The sequence below is a fragment of the Vespa crabro genome, chromosome 3, assembly GCF_910589235.1.
Source record: "Vespa crabro chromosome 3, iyVesCrab1.2, whole genome shotgun sequence".
NCBI classification, from domain to species: domain Eukaryota; kingdom Metazoa; phylum Arthropoda; class Insecta; order Hymenoptera; family Vespidae; genus Vespa; species Vespa crabro.
In genome coordinates this window covers 14045201-14061896 of record NC_060957.1, presented here as the reverse complement: position 1 = coordinate 14061896, position 16696 = coordinate 14045201, and the positions used below count along the sequence as shown (strand labels likewise).

General features: G+C 40.2%; 1 protein-coding gene across 1 annotated transcript in view; it reads left to right on the top strand.

Moving 5' to 3' along the window:
* Positions 1-16696, top strand: part of LOC124423024 (netrin-1-like) — a 109237-nt gene that overhangs the window by 78740 nt on the left and 13801 nt on the right. The window contains exons 3-4 of the mRNA XM_046960252.1: positions 5164-5313; positions 6154-6249. Coding sequence (XP_046816208.1) covers positions 5164-5313; positions 6154-6249 — 246 coding nt within the window. The remainder of the gene's footprint in view (positions 1-5163; positions 5314-6153; positions 6250-16696) is intronic.

The following is a 16696-nucleotide window of genomic DNA, read 5'->3' as shown; positions in this document are numbered from 1 at the left end:
GCACAAAATAACAATAAGAGAGAGAAATAAAGAGAGAGAGATAGAGAGAGGGCAAAGCGATCGTACGATATCCTTTGAAGTCGCAAGTCCTCGATATCGTCTCTTTGAAAGAAAGGAGAAAGAGAATTACAAGGATACGATGCTCGCGAGATGCACGATCTTATCGATCGGCGATGAGATAAGAGTGTACCATCGTTGAATCGAAGCACAGCATCGGAGAGCACGTTCAAGGTCTGCAGGATGCTTCTTTCTTTCTTTCTTTCTTTCTTTCTTTCTTTCTTTCTTTCTTTCTTTCTTTCTTTCTTTCCTTCCTTTCTTTCTTTTTTATCTTCTCTCCGCAGAAGAACGCGTCAGCAGGAGCAAAACGAAGGTGACGGCCACTCTCGCGTCTCCACGCTCTTGAATTAATCTCTTGAGAAAGAGAGAGAGAGAGAGATTATTGCCGAAAGGATGAATGATGATGATAGTCTACTCTCTTTCTCTCTCCCTCTCTCTCTCTCTTGAAGGACGATATCTCGAAACTCGTATCATAAGGAAAATGGATCCCCGCAAATCGCGATGTTCCTTCTTTGGAAAATTAAAAAATGGCCGTCCTTTAATAAATTCTTTTTCTCGCCTTGAAACATTTCAAACAAGAAGAATTTAACTCTCGGGACGTTCTCCGGCAAAATGTCAGGCACAAAGAAGTCACTTTGTTCTTCTGAAACGAGAACAAGCGCTCGTCGTTTACACTTCCGCGGAACGGATTAATCTCGGTTAAGAGACGAGAACCTTAGAGACGAGAAGAAAAAGGAAGAAGGAAAACGATCGATTTACGCTTCCACGATGTCTAACGTCGTGAGTAAGTAAGTAGTTACTTACTTACTTACTTACTTACTTACTTACTTACTTACTTACTTACTTATATACCTAAGAAGGAAGATCTTTGCGAGAGACAAAACAAGAAACAAGAACAAATGGAAAGTCTTATTCGATTCGAGAATGAATATAAATAAAAAATACATCTGATCGTTTGGGAATGTACATACGTACTGACATTTATCTTTCGAATGAAAGAAAATGAAACGACGATAAATAAAGGTTCTCGGATCGAGTTTCCGTTCGTGTTGCTCTCTCTCTCTCGCTCTCTCTCGCTCGCGTAGACAGGCATGCACACATATACACACAAGTACTTTACAAAAGAGACGATACTTAACGATTCTAAAAATCGATGTCTCGTATCTCTCGCACGATGTACCGAAGTAAAAGAAGGCGTGCAGGTAAAATGTAAAACGAGCGTGATTTACGAGTCACACTCGTGCTTTCTTCCTCTTCCATTCCCCTTTTCTCCTTGTGAGGCTTCAACTCTCTCTCTCTCTCTCTCTCACACACACACACACACACACACAGTTTCATTCTTTTTCTCGTGGGTGTCTCTCGGAGTCATGTTTATATTAGCCGGCAATAAGTGACACGTCGGTATGCCCTACTCATTTTACAGGCGTAAACATGAATTACGGTGGCCGGTCGTACTTCCTGAAAACATCTTCAGACTCGATCGTTGTATCTCCCTCTATCCAAACGTTTGAGTAATTTGAACACCCTCAAATCCACCGAAAGTACTTTAGTTTGTTGAATTACGATATCTCAAAATGGACGATGCTCGTTAAGCAAATCCCAAAATGTACGCTCGAGTATATCATTCTCATTTTCCAACGTACGAGTCTCAAGTGACTCTTAAACAATAGCAATTTTTTTTTTTTTTTTTTTTTTTTTTTTTTTTTAATTAGATCAGATTTACTTGGAATAGGATCGTTCCTTCTCAATTTTCCTATGCTCATTAACTTTTCGTTCATAAAGATCATTCATAGGAGCGTCTAATTTTCTTACACAGAAGTAAGCTAATACGGAGTTTCGCTTTCGCAATTCAAAAGTCCTGTTATTCCGTTACCAGCAGCTTATATCTCTGGATGACAATAAATCCCATTCGGAAGTGCTCTTAATCTTGGATTAAATTTCCTGCGAAAATTGCGCAATCATCAAATTTCTCTCTCTATCTATCTATCTATCTATCTATCTATCTATCTATCTATCTATCTAGCTATCTAGCTATCTATCTATCTATCTATCTATCTCTATCTATCCATCTCTTTTCTTCTCCACTCAGCGATAGCAATTAATTGATAAGGTTGACTTCTTTTTCACAGTCGATTCGCACGCAAATTAGTCAGCGTTAAAATACCATATAGGTATAAAACGAAGATATTTATGAACCCTCTTAAAGACGCCAATTATAGCCGATAAACTGGATCTAATCTTGTCCTAATACGGAATTACGGTGTTTAACCGGATTCCTTCGAATATAGACATCTCTTATCGGTACGATCGTGTACTACAGGGAGTTTCAGTTAACCCTAAACGCTTTAAAGACCATTCTAAAGGTCGAAGAAATGTTGAAAATTAAAATGAGAAACGAAGATAATTGTGGAATGGATTGTTCGAAGAGATATAGCTTATTGTTCCGAGATTTAATACGAGTATGGTGGTATATACGATACGACGATGCAAGACGATTAGCTCTTAATACCCTGGTCCAGGGAATCGTACCAGCGATACGGGAGGTCAGGACACGCTTATTGCTTCTCGATCCACGTTCATTAAATCGATGTTATTAAATCTGATTAAAGACGACCGGATCGTTTAAGAACGGTTCAACGATTTCTTATTTCATTTCTCTTTCGTCCCTAAAACGCAAAGAAGAAAATCGATGGGCTAAGATTTAAATAAACCCAAGAACTATAGATTATAAAATAGTCTTATCGTATTTCTCGCGTTATTCGACGTTTAAAAGCATCGTTCCACTTTCGACGCCTAAATCGCGCGTTATAACGGTTCTTCGATACTCGACATCGGCCAGCTACGACCAAAGAAATATACGAGAAATCGTCGAAGCCTAGTGCTCGTTATCCTACGATTCGTTTACCATTGCGATTTCGTTTCTTCTCTATATTACGAATGAAACGTTTTTAAAAAAAAAATTAAAGCGATCGATTACGATTCATATCTACGATATATACATAAATGACGGAAAAACTTTATTTCCTCTTATCTTCCGAATACTATGCGCTAAACTATACTGAACGATTTTGTTATAACGGTATTCTATTTTATCATTAGAAATGTTTCGTCGGAAATGTCACGTCATAAAAAGATCCTAATATATAAATTCATTTTTACCAACACATTCGTATACAGTCGATTTACGAAGGGAATCGTTTACGTCGAATCGTCGAATTTCTTTTTTCTCTCTCTCTTTCTCTCTCTCTCTTCGTAGTAACTCATCCCCCGAAAATTAGTTGCATTGAAATCCGTCATCTCTCGGATCATATAATACATAGTTCTCGTCGTCATTGAAAATTCGTAAGCGACAGAGGTTAATTGTGATTCGTACGTCATAAATCACGAGCTCTCAAATTATCATTGCCGTCGTTGGACCTTCTCGAATGCCCGGAGCGTGAGTGTCCCCCCTCCCTCTCTCCTTCCCTACCCTCCGCCCTTCATTCTCTCTCTTTCTCTCTCTTTCGTTCTATCTAACTCTCTACGTAAAGCGGGACCGATGATCCGACCGATTATTCGTGTCACTTTGACGTCGTAGGACGGCGTCGGCGATTAAGAATTATATGAGCCCGTTGAATCGTGTCTCCTCCCCGCTTAATTTTCGTTCACGCCTTCGTCGGAACGAAATGCCTTCGTAATTTATACATCCCAAAACGATTGGAAATTCAAAACTGAAAGATCGCTAAGAAAGCGTGCACGATTAAAACTCGTACGGATGATTATTAAACTAAAAATCGATAAAAGGGATAAAATTAAAATTAAACGAAAGAGAGAAAAAAAAAAAAGAGAAGAAAAGAAACGAAAAAAAAAAAAAAGAATTAAACAACGTTTTGATTATTTCTACCAGCGTGTTACGCGTTTTATAAAGGAAAGAGACGATCAATTGGGTCGTATCTTTGTCATTTAACTTTACCATTGTCCCCTGATGAGGGTATACAAATTATCCAATGTCTCCGAATGAATGCACGACTGCCTATTTATCAACTTTCTTCCATCCGCCTCTATCTTCGTTTTCTCTTTCTCTCTCTCTCTCTCTCTCTCTCTCTCTCTCTCTGTCTTTCTTCGGCTCTATCTCTATCTTTGTCTTCGACGAAGCACAGCTTTCTCCGGGACATTTCGTCTCTGATGGCGATCCATTCATCGAGAGACGGCTGATTGATTTCATAAATCCTACACGAAGTGGCTCGGTCGGTCGCTAAGCGTGTAAGATCCATCGCGAAGAAGCCATAAAGTTTTTCCTTGCGTAAGAGCCGAGAGACGTCTCACCGTGTAGAGAATTCGGATAAGATTGGAATGCACGTTCGAGATTTAAAAGGTCTCGCTTCACGATCGAGCACGTGCGCGCACTTTGTGCAATCTCTCTCTTGCTCTCTCTCTCTCTCTCTCTCCCTCTCTCTCTCTCTCGTACCGGTATATAAGTATAAAATATTTTCTGTTATTTCACGAGCGCGCGCATTTCATAAATCTTCGGGGGCCAACGAAAATGGAGCTGTACATCAACACCGTGCGTGAAATAAATCGGAGTAAGCGGCGAACGTTCCACGGGAAAATATCTATCGGACGCATAAATTCTTCGTCGAGGTCGATGCGTCTGTATCGTTGTTGGGGCTATCGAAAAACAATCTTTCATAGTCGTGAGAGAAACGTCGAGAGATTGTTAAGGTAGAGGCATAAACGCGACGACGATTCTTTGTCCTTTGTCTCGGATCTATTATCGGGGAACTTGGGTTCACCCGTAAGAACAAATTTCTTATTAATAAATCAAATTAGCCGTCAAATTAATTAAGCGATCCTCGAATAACTAAGTTGTCTGGCTTTCCTTTCTTTTTTTTTTTTTTTAGAGACGAATTTTTTCTTTTTCTTTGGCTTGTCTCTCACTAAATTCATCGAAGGTAGAAGACCAACTAATTCCCCTATATTAATCATTGATCCTTGTCAGATCTTACAAGGGATCTTTTCCTTCGTGTTTACGTAAAAAAGAAAAAAAAAAAAGAAGAAAAAAAAAAGAAAAAAAAGCTAACGTACCTAAACTAACACTTTCGTTTGTGGGCATGCCGTGTGTTACAGCGTGCGACTGCCACCCGATCGGAGCTTCTGGAAAGACCTGTAATCAGAACACCGGTCAGTGTCCCTGTAAGGACGGTGTAACCGGTACTACTTGTAACAGATGTGCCAGAGGATACCAACAGAGCAGATCGCACATTGCTCCTTGCATCAGTAAGTATTACATGGTTCTTTTCTAAAACCATCCTGCATTACCTCCACATTTTTTTTCTTTCCTACGTTCGTGTGAAAAAAAGAAAAAGAGAAAGAGAAAAAAGAAACGAAAGGATGGTTAAGGGAATTGGAAAGGAAGAAAGAGCCTAAGCTCGAACGTGTTTATCTTGAGCGAAGAGTACGAGGGAGGCCTGTAAATTGCACGAGCGAACACGGAACTTATTTTTAAAGGGATCTCGACGCTCCACAAATCGAGTACGCTCGAGTACAAAGTAACTTTTTGTATTACGACGTACGAGGGCGATTCTATCGAGAACGTATTTCGCATCGCGCTCCTTTCTCATTTCCATCGATCGATCGTGCAATAGCAACGGCAGCAACAGCAAAAGGTGGGCAGGCAGAATGTTCGCCTGTAAAAAGAACGAACGAACGAGTTGCTCCGTACCGCTGAGTGATCGATCGATCGAACGATCGATCGACGATCTATCGAACGAACGAGCCAAGACACGTGAAGGAGATCGTTCTTCGAGATCCGACCGAGAGACGGGTTGTCCAATTAGAGAGAGATTTGCGAAAAGCGAGTCGTGCCCGAAATCGCTTTGACTCCTCATCGATCGATCCAAGAACAAACTCGAACATCGAGCCGAACGTTGCGCCAAACTGAACCGATTCGATTAACTCGAATTCGAGCTCGAGCTCGCCAATTTTTTTTTTAACGCGAATTTTTCTTTTTTGTTTTTTTTTTTTCCTTTTTTTTCTTTTTTTTTTTTTTTTTTTTTTTTTTTTAACGCGATATCTCGTTCGAGTATCTAACTGGTACTCTCTGTTATCTGTTCACAGAAATACCGAGGGTCGTGCAAACGCAGGGCACAGCGGGCGAGGAGAGCGGGGAACACGAGGACGAAGACGACGAGCGTGGATACGATGGAAGAGCCGGTAAGTAAGTGCCAAGTAAACCGGCGTGTTTTTCTTCCTCTTATTCGTTTCGTTCGTTTCGACAGAACTATACTCGACATACCTATGACGCGAGTGTCTTAACTCGAGAGTTTGTATGACGAACTATCCGCTTCTCCTTCCGTTCCTCCTTCCTCTTCCTCTACCCCACTGCTACCATCTCTCTCGTCTTATAATCGATCACTTCGTTTATTATATTTGCACATGGATATAGAAAAATGAGATAGTCACTAAACTAGATCTGACCGTGCAAACTTTGTAATACCACGAACAAAATGTTCCAATGCGCTAATTACATAAGTTTAAACAAACGGCAAGAGAAACTCGAGCGAAACTAACGAGATAACGCGGTTGTTAGTCATTGAAGAACTTTACTTGGTTAGAATAGAAGGTACTAAATCTGTCTCGAGGATTCTCTCTCTCTCTCTCTCTCTCTCTCTCTCTCTCTCTCTCTCTCTCTCTCTATCTATCTATCTATCTATCTTTCTCTCTATCTTTCACCTATTTTAACTAAAAAATATTCCCTATATGTTTCATATTTATTCCCTTTCAATGACTTTCCCAAGAAGAACCTGACCTAAGGAACTTTTAACACGCGAACCGAGAAATTAGATACGGGCATAAAGCACGAGCTTACGATCGATTTCCGAATCATAAATGTTTTACGAGCCGTGGGCGAAGGTGTAATAAGGTAGAAAAAATTGTCAGAGTTAATATAATTTTTCCGGAATGTCGTAAACCGGTGAATAAATGTCAAGTAAAGCAACTCTCTCACTCTATCTCTCTATCTTGCTCTCTCTCTTTTTCGCTTTCTGTTTGAGAAATTTAACTAGTATCGTTCGCTAACAAATTTACCATTTGAACGTATCGTCCAAGAAAAACATCTTTTGCTTCCCTGGATAATACCATGGAAGAATGAAAAGAGTAATTTAAACAATAGGGTCAAATTTATACTCCGGTCGTGTCATAGGAAGGAAGGAAGGAAGTCGATTTAGATACAAACCACGTCACGCGGAATGGAATGTAAGCGCGATATTAATTTAGCAGACGGAGTAGAGCGAAGACAAAAAGTTAGGAGAGGGAAAGGAAAAGGTAGAGCGAACGAGAGAGAAAATGGAAGGAAAGAGATGGGAAGGGAAAACTGAGGGTTGGAACGTCTAGCCGGTCGGTCGCAACCTCTCAGCCACCCCTAATGGCTTAATTAAAACCACCCTCAGTTGCGCGACCCGTCCGTTTACTCTACGCGCTTCTCTCCGTGAGAGTACAGTTGCCGTGTTTTATTTACACGAAGCAAAGCTCGAATGAAACGCGATCTCGAGGCGATTGCATTTCCGATATAGAAGTTATTATTGTAACTTAGCAACCAAAGCGTCCCACTCTCTCTCTCTCTCTCTCTCTCTCTCTCTCTCTCCCTCCCCCTCCCCTCCCCACCCTTGCCCTCTCCAACCCCCCGATCTACTACCTATCCATGAATATGTACAATTACGATATTACGTGGTTCGATTTAAATACACGCATAGACTTTTCTCGACCTGACGTAATTATCGTATCGGTAATTTCACTGGTAAAACGATAAATCCAGGTGTTAATATCTCCAATAGGAGCTTCGTTCTTCTGGGAACAACGGAACGCCGATACACGATTTGATTCTTCATTTTTAATTCAGTTTAATCGGCATTCCATCGTAAATCGCAATTATAAAAGCATACGCTATCTCGATTGCATACGTAATCTCGTGGATAGCTCGTTATCGCAAACGAGTTTTCCCGTAGGACGAACTCCCCTCTGAACTTTGAACCAAACGATCCTCGAAAAGAACTTTCACCATATCGTGAAAGGTACAATCATTTTAGTGACATTTTTCTTTTTTTCTATAAATTTGTTTACCGTCCTCTTTCTCTCTCTCTCTCTCTCTCTTTCTCCCCTCTCTTATCACTCGATTATCGTCTATTCGATATTCTCCCAAACGAGATGAGATCCAATAAAAATTTCAAAGTACGCCTCGTTTCAATAGATCGCATTACGACAATACCTCATTCTGTACTCCTGTGAAATATCGGCACGCGAAGGGGTCGCATATCGTAATTGAATTTACACCTAACAAGCGTTTCTCTCAATCGTCGCTCGTAAATACTAGAGAAAGAACAACTTTTGCTAATTTCGAATCCACCCGTTCTCTCTACTCTTTCTTTTCTCTCTCTCTTTCTCTCTCTCTCTCGCAAGAGCACACATATTCGGCTCGGACTCGAAGAAAAATCGTGAGAAACGAGATTTAAGATTCCTAGCTAACTGGAGAAAGAAAAACGGGCGAGCCGTGCAAGCTTTCTAGGTTATAAACTTTCGATCGTAGATCAAGAAACGTGATTGTGCTTGGAAATCAAATTCCGGAAAGCGAGGAACCGCGCGCCGTCGTAAAATTTATTCGCGACAGCCACGGGGTATTGCTTTTTTGCTTTTCGAATAGAACCGAAGAAAAGAAATCCAAAGGGAAGAAATAAAGTAAACGAGGATTCCGATCTACCGACCATCTCGTCGTTACTCACTCGCTCGTAATTACGCTCGTAAAATTTTTCAAGGCCCATAGACAATGTGCACCCAATGGCACGAAAACTCCTACCTCGGGGCTGACTTACTTCGAATATAGGTATCGACCTACCTACGGGCACAAACATACATATACGTACCGAGCAGCTACAGTGACTCGCAAAGATGATCTTATTCTCTTTCGATATTAGATCTAGATTTATTAACCATCAATGAAAAACTTTGAAATTATATATATTCTCACAATCGTTTTTTTTTCCCTCTCTTTTCTTTTTCTTTTTTGTTTTTTTTTTTTTTTCTTTTTCAACAAAATTTTCCAATTCTTACATAACGCGTATATCGTTCTATAACCATTAATTTTGAAAGAGCATACGATCATTTTTGCGAGTGACTGTATCTTTTGCGAGTCTCTGCTCTTTGAGACTTCTATAATAGGAATAGATAAAAGCTAGGAACGTGGAACGATGTTATACTATCTCTCCGTCTCCTAAGTGAAGCTACGCGAGGAAAAGCTATTCAAAGTGTACGTTGTACGTTCTTATATACGTTCACTCTAACGTTGCACGTATGCAACGCGTGCATTTCGCGTCACGAATCGCATCTATATGTTAATGCGGAACGCAACTGCGCGCGTAATTCTCTTCGTGCACGCACCCACGCAACCCGGGAAAGATCTCGAAAGGAAGACTGAGAAAGAGAGATGAAGAGATAGAAATATAGAAACGGGCGAGATGAGAGAGAGAGAGAGACGATATCGCGAAAAGTCGTGCAACCTGTATACGAGTTCTATATCCGTGAAACATCCTTACGTGGGTGCTCGATGAAAATTATAAGATCGATTATCCTAATAAATTATGCAGTCCAGAATTATCTCTACGGGGCGATACACCGAGATGAAATTTTCATGAATCTGCTGCAAGACATTTGCTCTTTTATTTCTTCCTTCTTTTCTCTCTCTCTCTCTCTCTCTCTCTTCCTTCTTTATTTGCTCTGTCTACTCGATGAATCGAAAATTTTCCATTTCTCGTTGACGTATTATAAAGAAAAAGAGAGCTTTGCTCTCAATCAAAGAGGATATATCTTTTCTTTCGCAAACACATTATTTGGAAATACTACAAAATTGGTCCTTGATAAATACATAAATGCATATATACATAGGTACATACATACATTCATGCATGCAATGACGAACAACCAGTGGAGGTCGAGAGATCTCGCCCAAGCAAAACGTGGGAAACCATTTTCGAGTAACAACGTAAACTATGTAGTCGTTACGCGTTCATAATGGTATACACACCAGAGAGAGAGAGAGAGAGAGAGAGAGAGAGAGAGAGAGAGAGAGAGAGAGAGAGAAAGAGAAAGAGAGAGAGAGACAGAGAAAAGAGTTGCCGCATATCTATATAGAGAGGCGGCATTCGGTTTTAAACGGCCGCGTTACTATCCCAAGTTCGATGTAATCGCTCGTATTCTCCGCTCTTTCAGATCTGAAAGCACACGATCGAGCGAGACAGCACGCTCGCATACACTTGTAAGGATCGCGTGTACCCTTGCTAAATACATCCGTCGTAACTCCATCCTGAATTGCTAGATCTACTCTCGGAAAAGGAGTATAACATAATTCACTTTACGACTATGCACGTTCGTTTCACGACTTGCCAATAAAGGAGAGATACTCCATCGGAAGACTTTTCTCTATTCTATCGATTAGATAAACTTTTTGTGTATGTATATATATATATATATATATATATATATATATATATGTATATATCTGTTTTGGTTTTTATCCCATAGAGAAATATTTTTTAGATAGTTCTTTTTTTATTTATTATTTTCTCGAAAGAAACTAACTTTACAATCGTTTCGCATTATCATAGACACAATAAACTTATATCTATCTATACATCTCTATCGAAGCTTTATGATTCAGAAATGGGGAGCACTCGAGGAACGATATTCAGGAATGGGGTGGGACGATTGCAAACGGTCGAGGAAAAAAGCCCTAACCCGAAAAAGAAAAGAAAAAGAAAAAAGAAAAAAAATATCTCGTTTCACGATCGGCAAAGTGCCTTGTCATCGTCGAGAACGCAATTCCACTTCGGCGTCTACGTTCATAGTCGTCAGTTTCGACTGGTTCTGCCTGGTCGTCGTGTTTTCGGGTACTCGTCAGAAGTATTCAGGAACTTCCTTGAGAGGTTTTCCTTTGCCCATTCGTCAGAGGGCCAAATAATATGCGAAGAATGTATATATAAACGTTGCACACACGCGTGCAAGAATACAAGCGCGTTAAACGACGTGGCGCGTGGAATTAAACGTCGGGCTATTAAAGCGAGTTCGCATGAATGTAGGTATATCCAAGGCAAAATAATAATAACCAAGAGAGAGAAAGGGAGAGGGAGAGAGAAAGAGAGAACGATCCCTCTGGACCTCCCTTCGTCCAAATCCCTTTCTCTTCCTCTTTCTCGTTCTATCCCGAAAGTAAGTAAGGCGGGATAGGAGGGACCGAAGCGAGAATGGGGAAGGAAAGAGAAAGCGTTAACTTCAAAAAGGGAGAGGGTAAGGAAGAAAAGGGAGTCGTCGCGAGCGTACGTTTAACGCGCATCGGTCTAAGTGCTTCCTACGGCTTTAACATTTCCTCCTTGCGCATATCCTGCATCGTGCTTTTTCCATAAAACACCAGTACAGTATGCGCCATCGATGATATTAAATCTAAAACGATAGGGGAAAACAAAAAATAATCTCCGGCTAATCTAATATACCGATCTAAAGAGGAAAACAACAACAACAACAAAAAAGCAAACGTACAAAATATGAAATATAAATTCTTAGATAACGTTATCGCGTAAGTTCTTACAACGAGTCTTTGAACGAATTTTGAAATTCTCGTATCAAATCGAAAGATCACAACGTCCTTACGACGCGATAGTCGTCGAGAATTTATCGACGATTGTAAAATAACACACATGTGTTGAAATCGTGGGGGTTCTAACATCCAAGACAATCTAAGAGCATAATGTACGTTGCTTTTTTTTTTTTTTTTTATCGATAATATGATAGTACGTTCGAAATGATTTAGCTTACAAAAGACTTCCATTGAACAAACACGTATAAATACGAGTAAAGGAAAGGAAAGTATTACATAGAGATAGAAATTATTAATAAAATCTGTATCTATGTAGAAGCGTTCCTTGATAATTCGACGTGTAGGCAAAGATCGTGTAATAAACGGAAAAAAAGAAAAAATGAAATAAAAAAAAAAAAAAGAAAATAATTCTTTACGTTACACCAGTTTGTCCTTTCACCGGAAGATAAACATTAAAGGATTATGTCTTTATATAATATAAATGAATCATAGAAAGCAAATAGGCAAACGTACGAATTCGACGTGCACCGTTTTATACGTTTATAGTTGCAATAACTTCCGCTGTGGTATTCGAACATCAAGTACGAGTATCGTTAATAGTCATACAGTTAAAACTTTGAACCGCTAAGAGATAGGCCACAAGCGCATTTGCTTTATTAACTGGTCTTTTAAAACGAAACCGACAAGACTACACGCTTCGTTTGCGATCTTAACCGAACGTTCGATCGAAAAAAAAACAGAAAAAAAAAAAAAAAAGAAAAGAACAAAAAAAATCTTTCCGATACATTTAACAGCAGCGCATCGATCTCCACCAAAAGTGTAGAATTTCAAAAATCGAAAATAATATATCTGAACGAAGTACATATGTAATATGGCTCGTACAAATAGAAGAGAGAGAGAAAGAGAGCGCGCGCGCTTAATACTTATCCAACATATGTACGTATATGTATGTATGTCGATTTCTTCGTGAGCACATGCGGACTCGCATTTATCGATTATGTTCGGTCGACGTTTAGAGCACTCCAATCGATCGTACTTTAGACTCTAAACTCGGGAACACTAACATTTGCCGATCAATGTCCTAGAGAGAGAGAGAGAGAGAGAGAGAGACAAGAAACGTGGGATCGAGAACGTGTCGGGTCTCGTTAGCCAATAAGCCTCCGCAATATCTGAATGGCGATTTAGCTGGACGTTGGACTAACGCGCGTCGACGTGCAGCTTTGAACGAGAGAGGCTTATATACCAAGAGAGACGAAGTATACTTCGGTCGCTGTACAAACGCGCGTGCTCGCGGTAAAGCGTATTTTGCGCGCACGTATGCGCTCGGATACACGCCCATCGACAGAGGGTCCCCGTCCGGTCCTTCCGTTTCGAGAAACATATTCCCGTTTTGCTCCGCGCCATCGATTCGATCTCTTTTCTTCTTTCTCTTTCTCTCTCTCCCTCTCCTTATTTCTCCCCCGTATACCTTTCACCTTCTTACCAATATTCTTCCTTCGTTTTCCATGGAGAATTCAAAGCCGAACATTGTCGATCAATGGCGAGCTATTATATTGTAATAAACTCGATTATTATTCATTTACATACAAACACGTATATAGTAATAATTATTGATAATTATCGTCAAGTTCGTATTCGTTTGTGTGTGATCACAGACAAATTCGATCGTAGTTTCGTACGATTCTCCCATCGCTACTGAATAAGAAATTAAGGGGAAAAACTTTTCCAGGAAATGACCTTTCGCTTCGGCGAAACCATGTGTGCACGTGTGGAACGCGACAAATCGATCTGTTTTTCACGGGTTATTAAAGCCGAACGTACCCGAAGTACATATGTATCTATGTGTATATATATACATATATATATATATATATATCTACGATACGTTCGTAGAGATGTTCGATCTACGATTGTTTACAAGTCTCGGAGGTCCTACGCCTATAAGCTCTTCCTATCGTAAGACAATATTAGCGGCTTTATCGAGCTACGCTGTATGTAGTTTACTGTATTTATATATATATATATATATATATATATATATATATATATACTATTGTTAGATATAGGATAAACGATACAAGTATTATCTGCAAGTCGCGAATAATTTGTATTTTTCATTTCAAATAACAAAGACCAAAGATGAAACGATAATATTGATTTGTAAATAGTATTGAAAATTGAAAACAATTGTGTAACGAATCGCTATGTATCGTATTATGTAAATTATCCGCAATTGTACCCAGATAATTCTGCAAATCGTTGAAAATGTCGATTGATTAGCAATCTCGAATGCGAATCAAGGCAGTCCATGGAGGAGGAGGATGGATGACATGGCTTTAACGATCTTCGAACGAGTCGCCGTCATCGCACTGTGAGATTCTCAATCACGCGACGCTTAATTAGCGCGCTTATACGTCCTACTCGCTAGCAATTCTCTTCCTACCGCGAGGACGATCTACAAGCACCGACTTTATTCTCTTTTGCGTATACTTCCGCGACGATCGCGTGACACCGATAGTTTTACGTGCTTCTCTCTCTCTCTCTCTCTCTCTCTCTCTCGCTCTCTCGCTCTCTCTCTTTCTCTCTTTCTATTTCGATCGATAGGGACGATTATCTTATGGTCATGAGTCGATTAACTTTGGTTTACATTCTTGCCTCCCGTCTTCATCGTTTATTATTTAAATGCATTGCTATTTTTTCTCGATTCGATTAAATTTACCTCGTCTTTTTATTGGATTTGTCTAGATATCTCCCTCCCTCCCTCTTTTCTCTCTCTCTCTCTCTCTCTCTCTCTCTCTCTCGCTTTCAAGTGATCCATTAACTCGATCCAATTTTCAACGTCCTAAAGATCAACCTACGAAGTTTACAAGCTACTCTGAAAGTTCCTGCCACCCGTTGGATACCAGGTCCTTGCTACAATAATAATTATCGTCATTATTACAGCAGTGGGTTACCGGTTGGAGCCTAAACCAAAGTTAATTACCAGCCGCCGAGGCTAATTTAAATCAAGACTAATTGACCTCGCTCACTCCCTCCCTCCCTACTCCAATCCTCCGTCGTCTCCTCCTCGTTCTCTGCTTTCTCGTTAGGCATTACACGAGCACGCTCATATCCTTGTCCTCTCGTATTACGAAAGTTCCATCGAAGTTGAATGTGGTAAACTTTGAAAGCTTTTATACTCGCACAAAACATTTGACGATCTTGATATATCTTGTCCTAGATTGTGTTATAAAGGAGTTTCATTTCGAAAGATATCCTATCGAATTTACTGGCCTCTATGAGATAAAGGATAGGGTAACAATGACCTATCATACGGTCAGAGTCCCTACAGAATACGTTCTCTTGAAATTTGCGACCGAGCGAACGATCGTCCCGGACTTGTCCTTAAGAAAGAAAAGAAAAAAAGAAAAAGAATGACGGATAACGACATAAAATTTGTCTTTGAGAGTCCCTGTCGAGCCCTCCGGCTTACAAGTATTCTACGTTAATGACCCACCGACTCAGTGGTTCTCAAGTATCCTCCATGATCCCTTAGCGAAGGGTGCTGCCGATAAAATTCTAATGTCTTTTGCATATATATTTATATACGTATAAATAATATACATATATGAGGAAAGGCAAGATAAAGGAAGTAAATACAAATTAATGGAAATTCCTTTACTTATCAAGAGATTTTTTCTAAAAATCTATATCCATATAGAAATGGAACGATAGGACTCGTTTAAAGAAAGGGAACGGCATTTTCTCTCTCATTTTATTTTTAAAAGAGCGAAAATCGAAGAAAGGGAATTTAAGTGGAACCGTTTAATTTTCTCGTAAAAGTGTCTTAAGTTAAGAGCACCGCCGTTTTCCTCCCTCGCAAAGAGAGAGGGGTGGTACGCGTAAGGGGTGAGAAAAAGGAGAGAGAGAGAGAGAGAGAGAGAAAGAAAGAGAGAAAAAGAGAAAAAGAGTAGTCTCAAGGGCAGTCGCACGAAAAACCGTAGATTCTCTACGCTGTCACGGCTGGCAAGCACCCACGCGCCCATTAAGGTACCTACCACTCGCTCTCTATAAGATACTTAAGATGCCTCGTAAGGCACACACCGTAGTACCGAGACCCTTTTATAATTAAGACGTTATTTTACGACCGTGGCAGCGTGTCGCAAGAGCGTTGCATGACTCTCTACGTGTCCCGCTAACAGGAAAGAGAAGGATGAGACGAGACGAGACGAGACGAGAGACAAAGGGATATGCATTGGAAGAGGATGTTGCGTTAAAGCTTAAAAAATATGGTTATCGCCGAGATATTTTAATGGAACGTTGCATGACGTAGAGCTCTCTCTCTCTCTCTCTCTCTCTCGGTTGCTTTTTTCGGCGAACTAAAACGTTTTTAGGTTTATTAACTTTTACTCAACTCTCTCTGGCCACCCTTATGCATTCGTTTTAAGCTTTATGCGCATTTTTTACAAGAAAGAAGAATGGGGGATGAAGAAGGAACGTTTTTCTTTTTCACCACTTTTGTCCTACATCAATCAGGTGACACCGACGACGACGACGACGACGACGACGACGAAAGATTCATCGTAGTCAAGAACGACGACACCAAGTTTCCAATAGAGTTACGAATTTATCTGGATGTCGGTGGTACACCGAAAACGATAAATCGAGATCTCCTTCTTCGATTTACATTCGTATCCTTATTTCGAGCTATTTGTCTCGGACCAGAGGGATTCCAGGAAACGGACTTAAATCTTCTTCGTTCTACCGCTATCGGGCTGATCCCAAGGGAGAACCATCTTGGTATTACCGAACAGAGAGAGATAGAGAAACACTTGGAGTTTACACTCCGTGAAGCAATGTGTGTGTGTGTATGTTGTGTGTGTGTGTGTATAAGAAAACGACATTTTCGTAGTTTCCTTTCGTGACAGTGAATCTCAATGTATCTCCCTTTTCTATCAAATTTCATCATTCCGCGAGTATCTCTCTCGTAAACTCGTATAGTTTTCATGGACGAGCGCGCTCATCTCTAATCTTGGAAATATA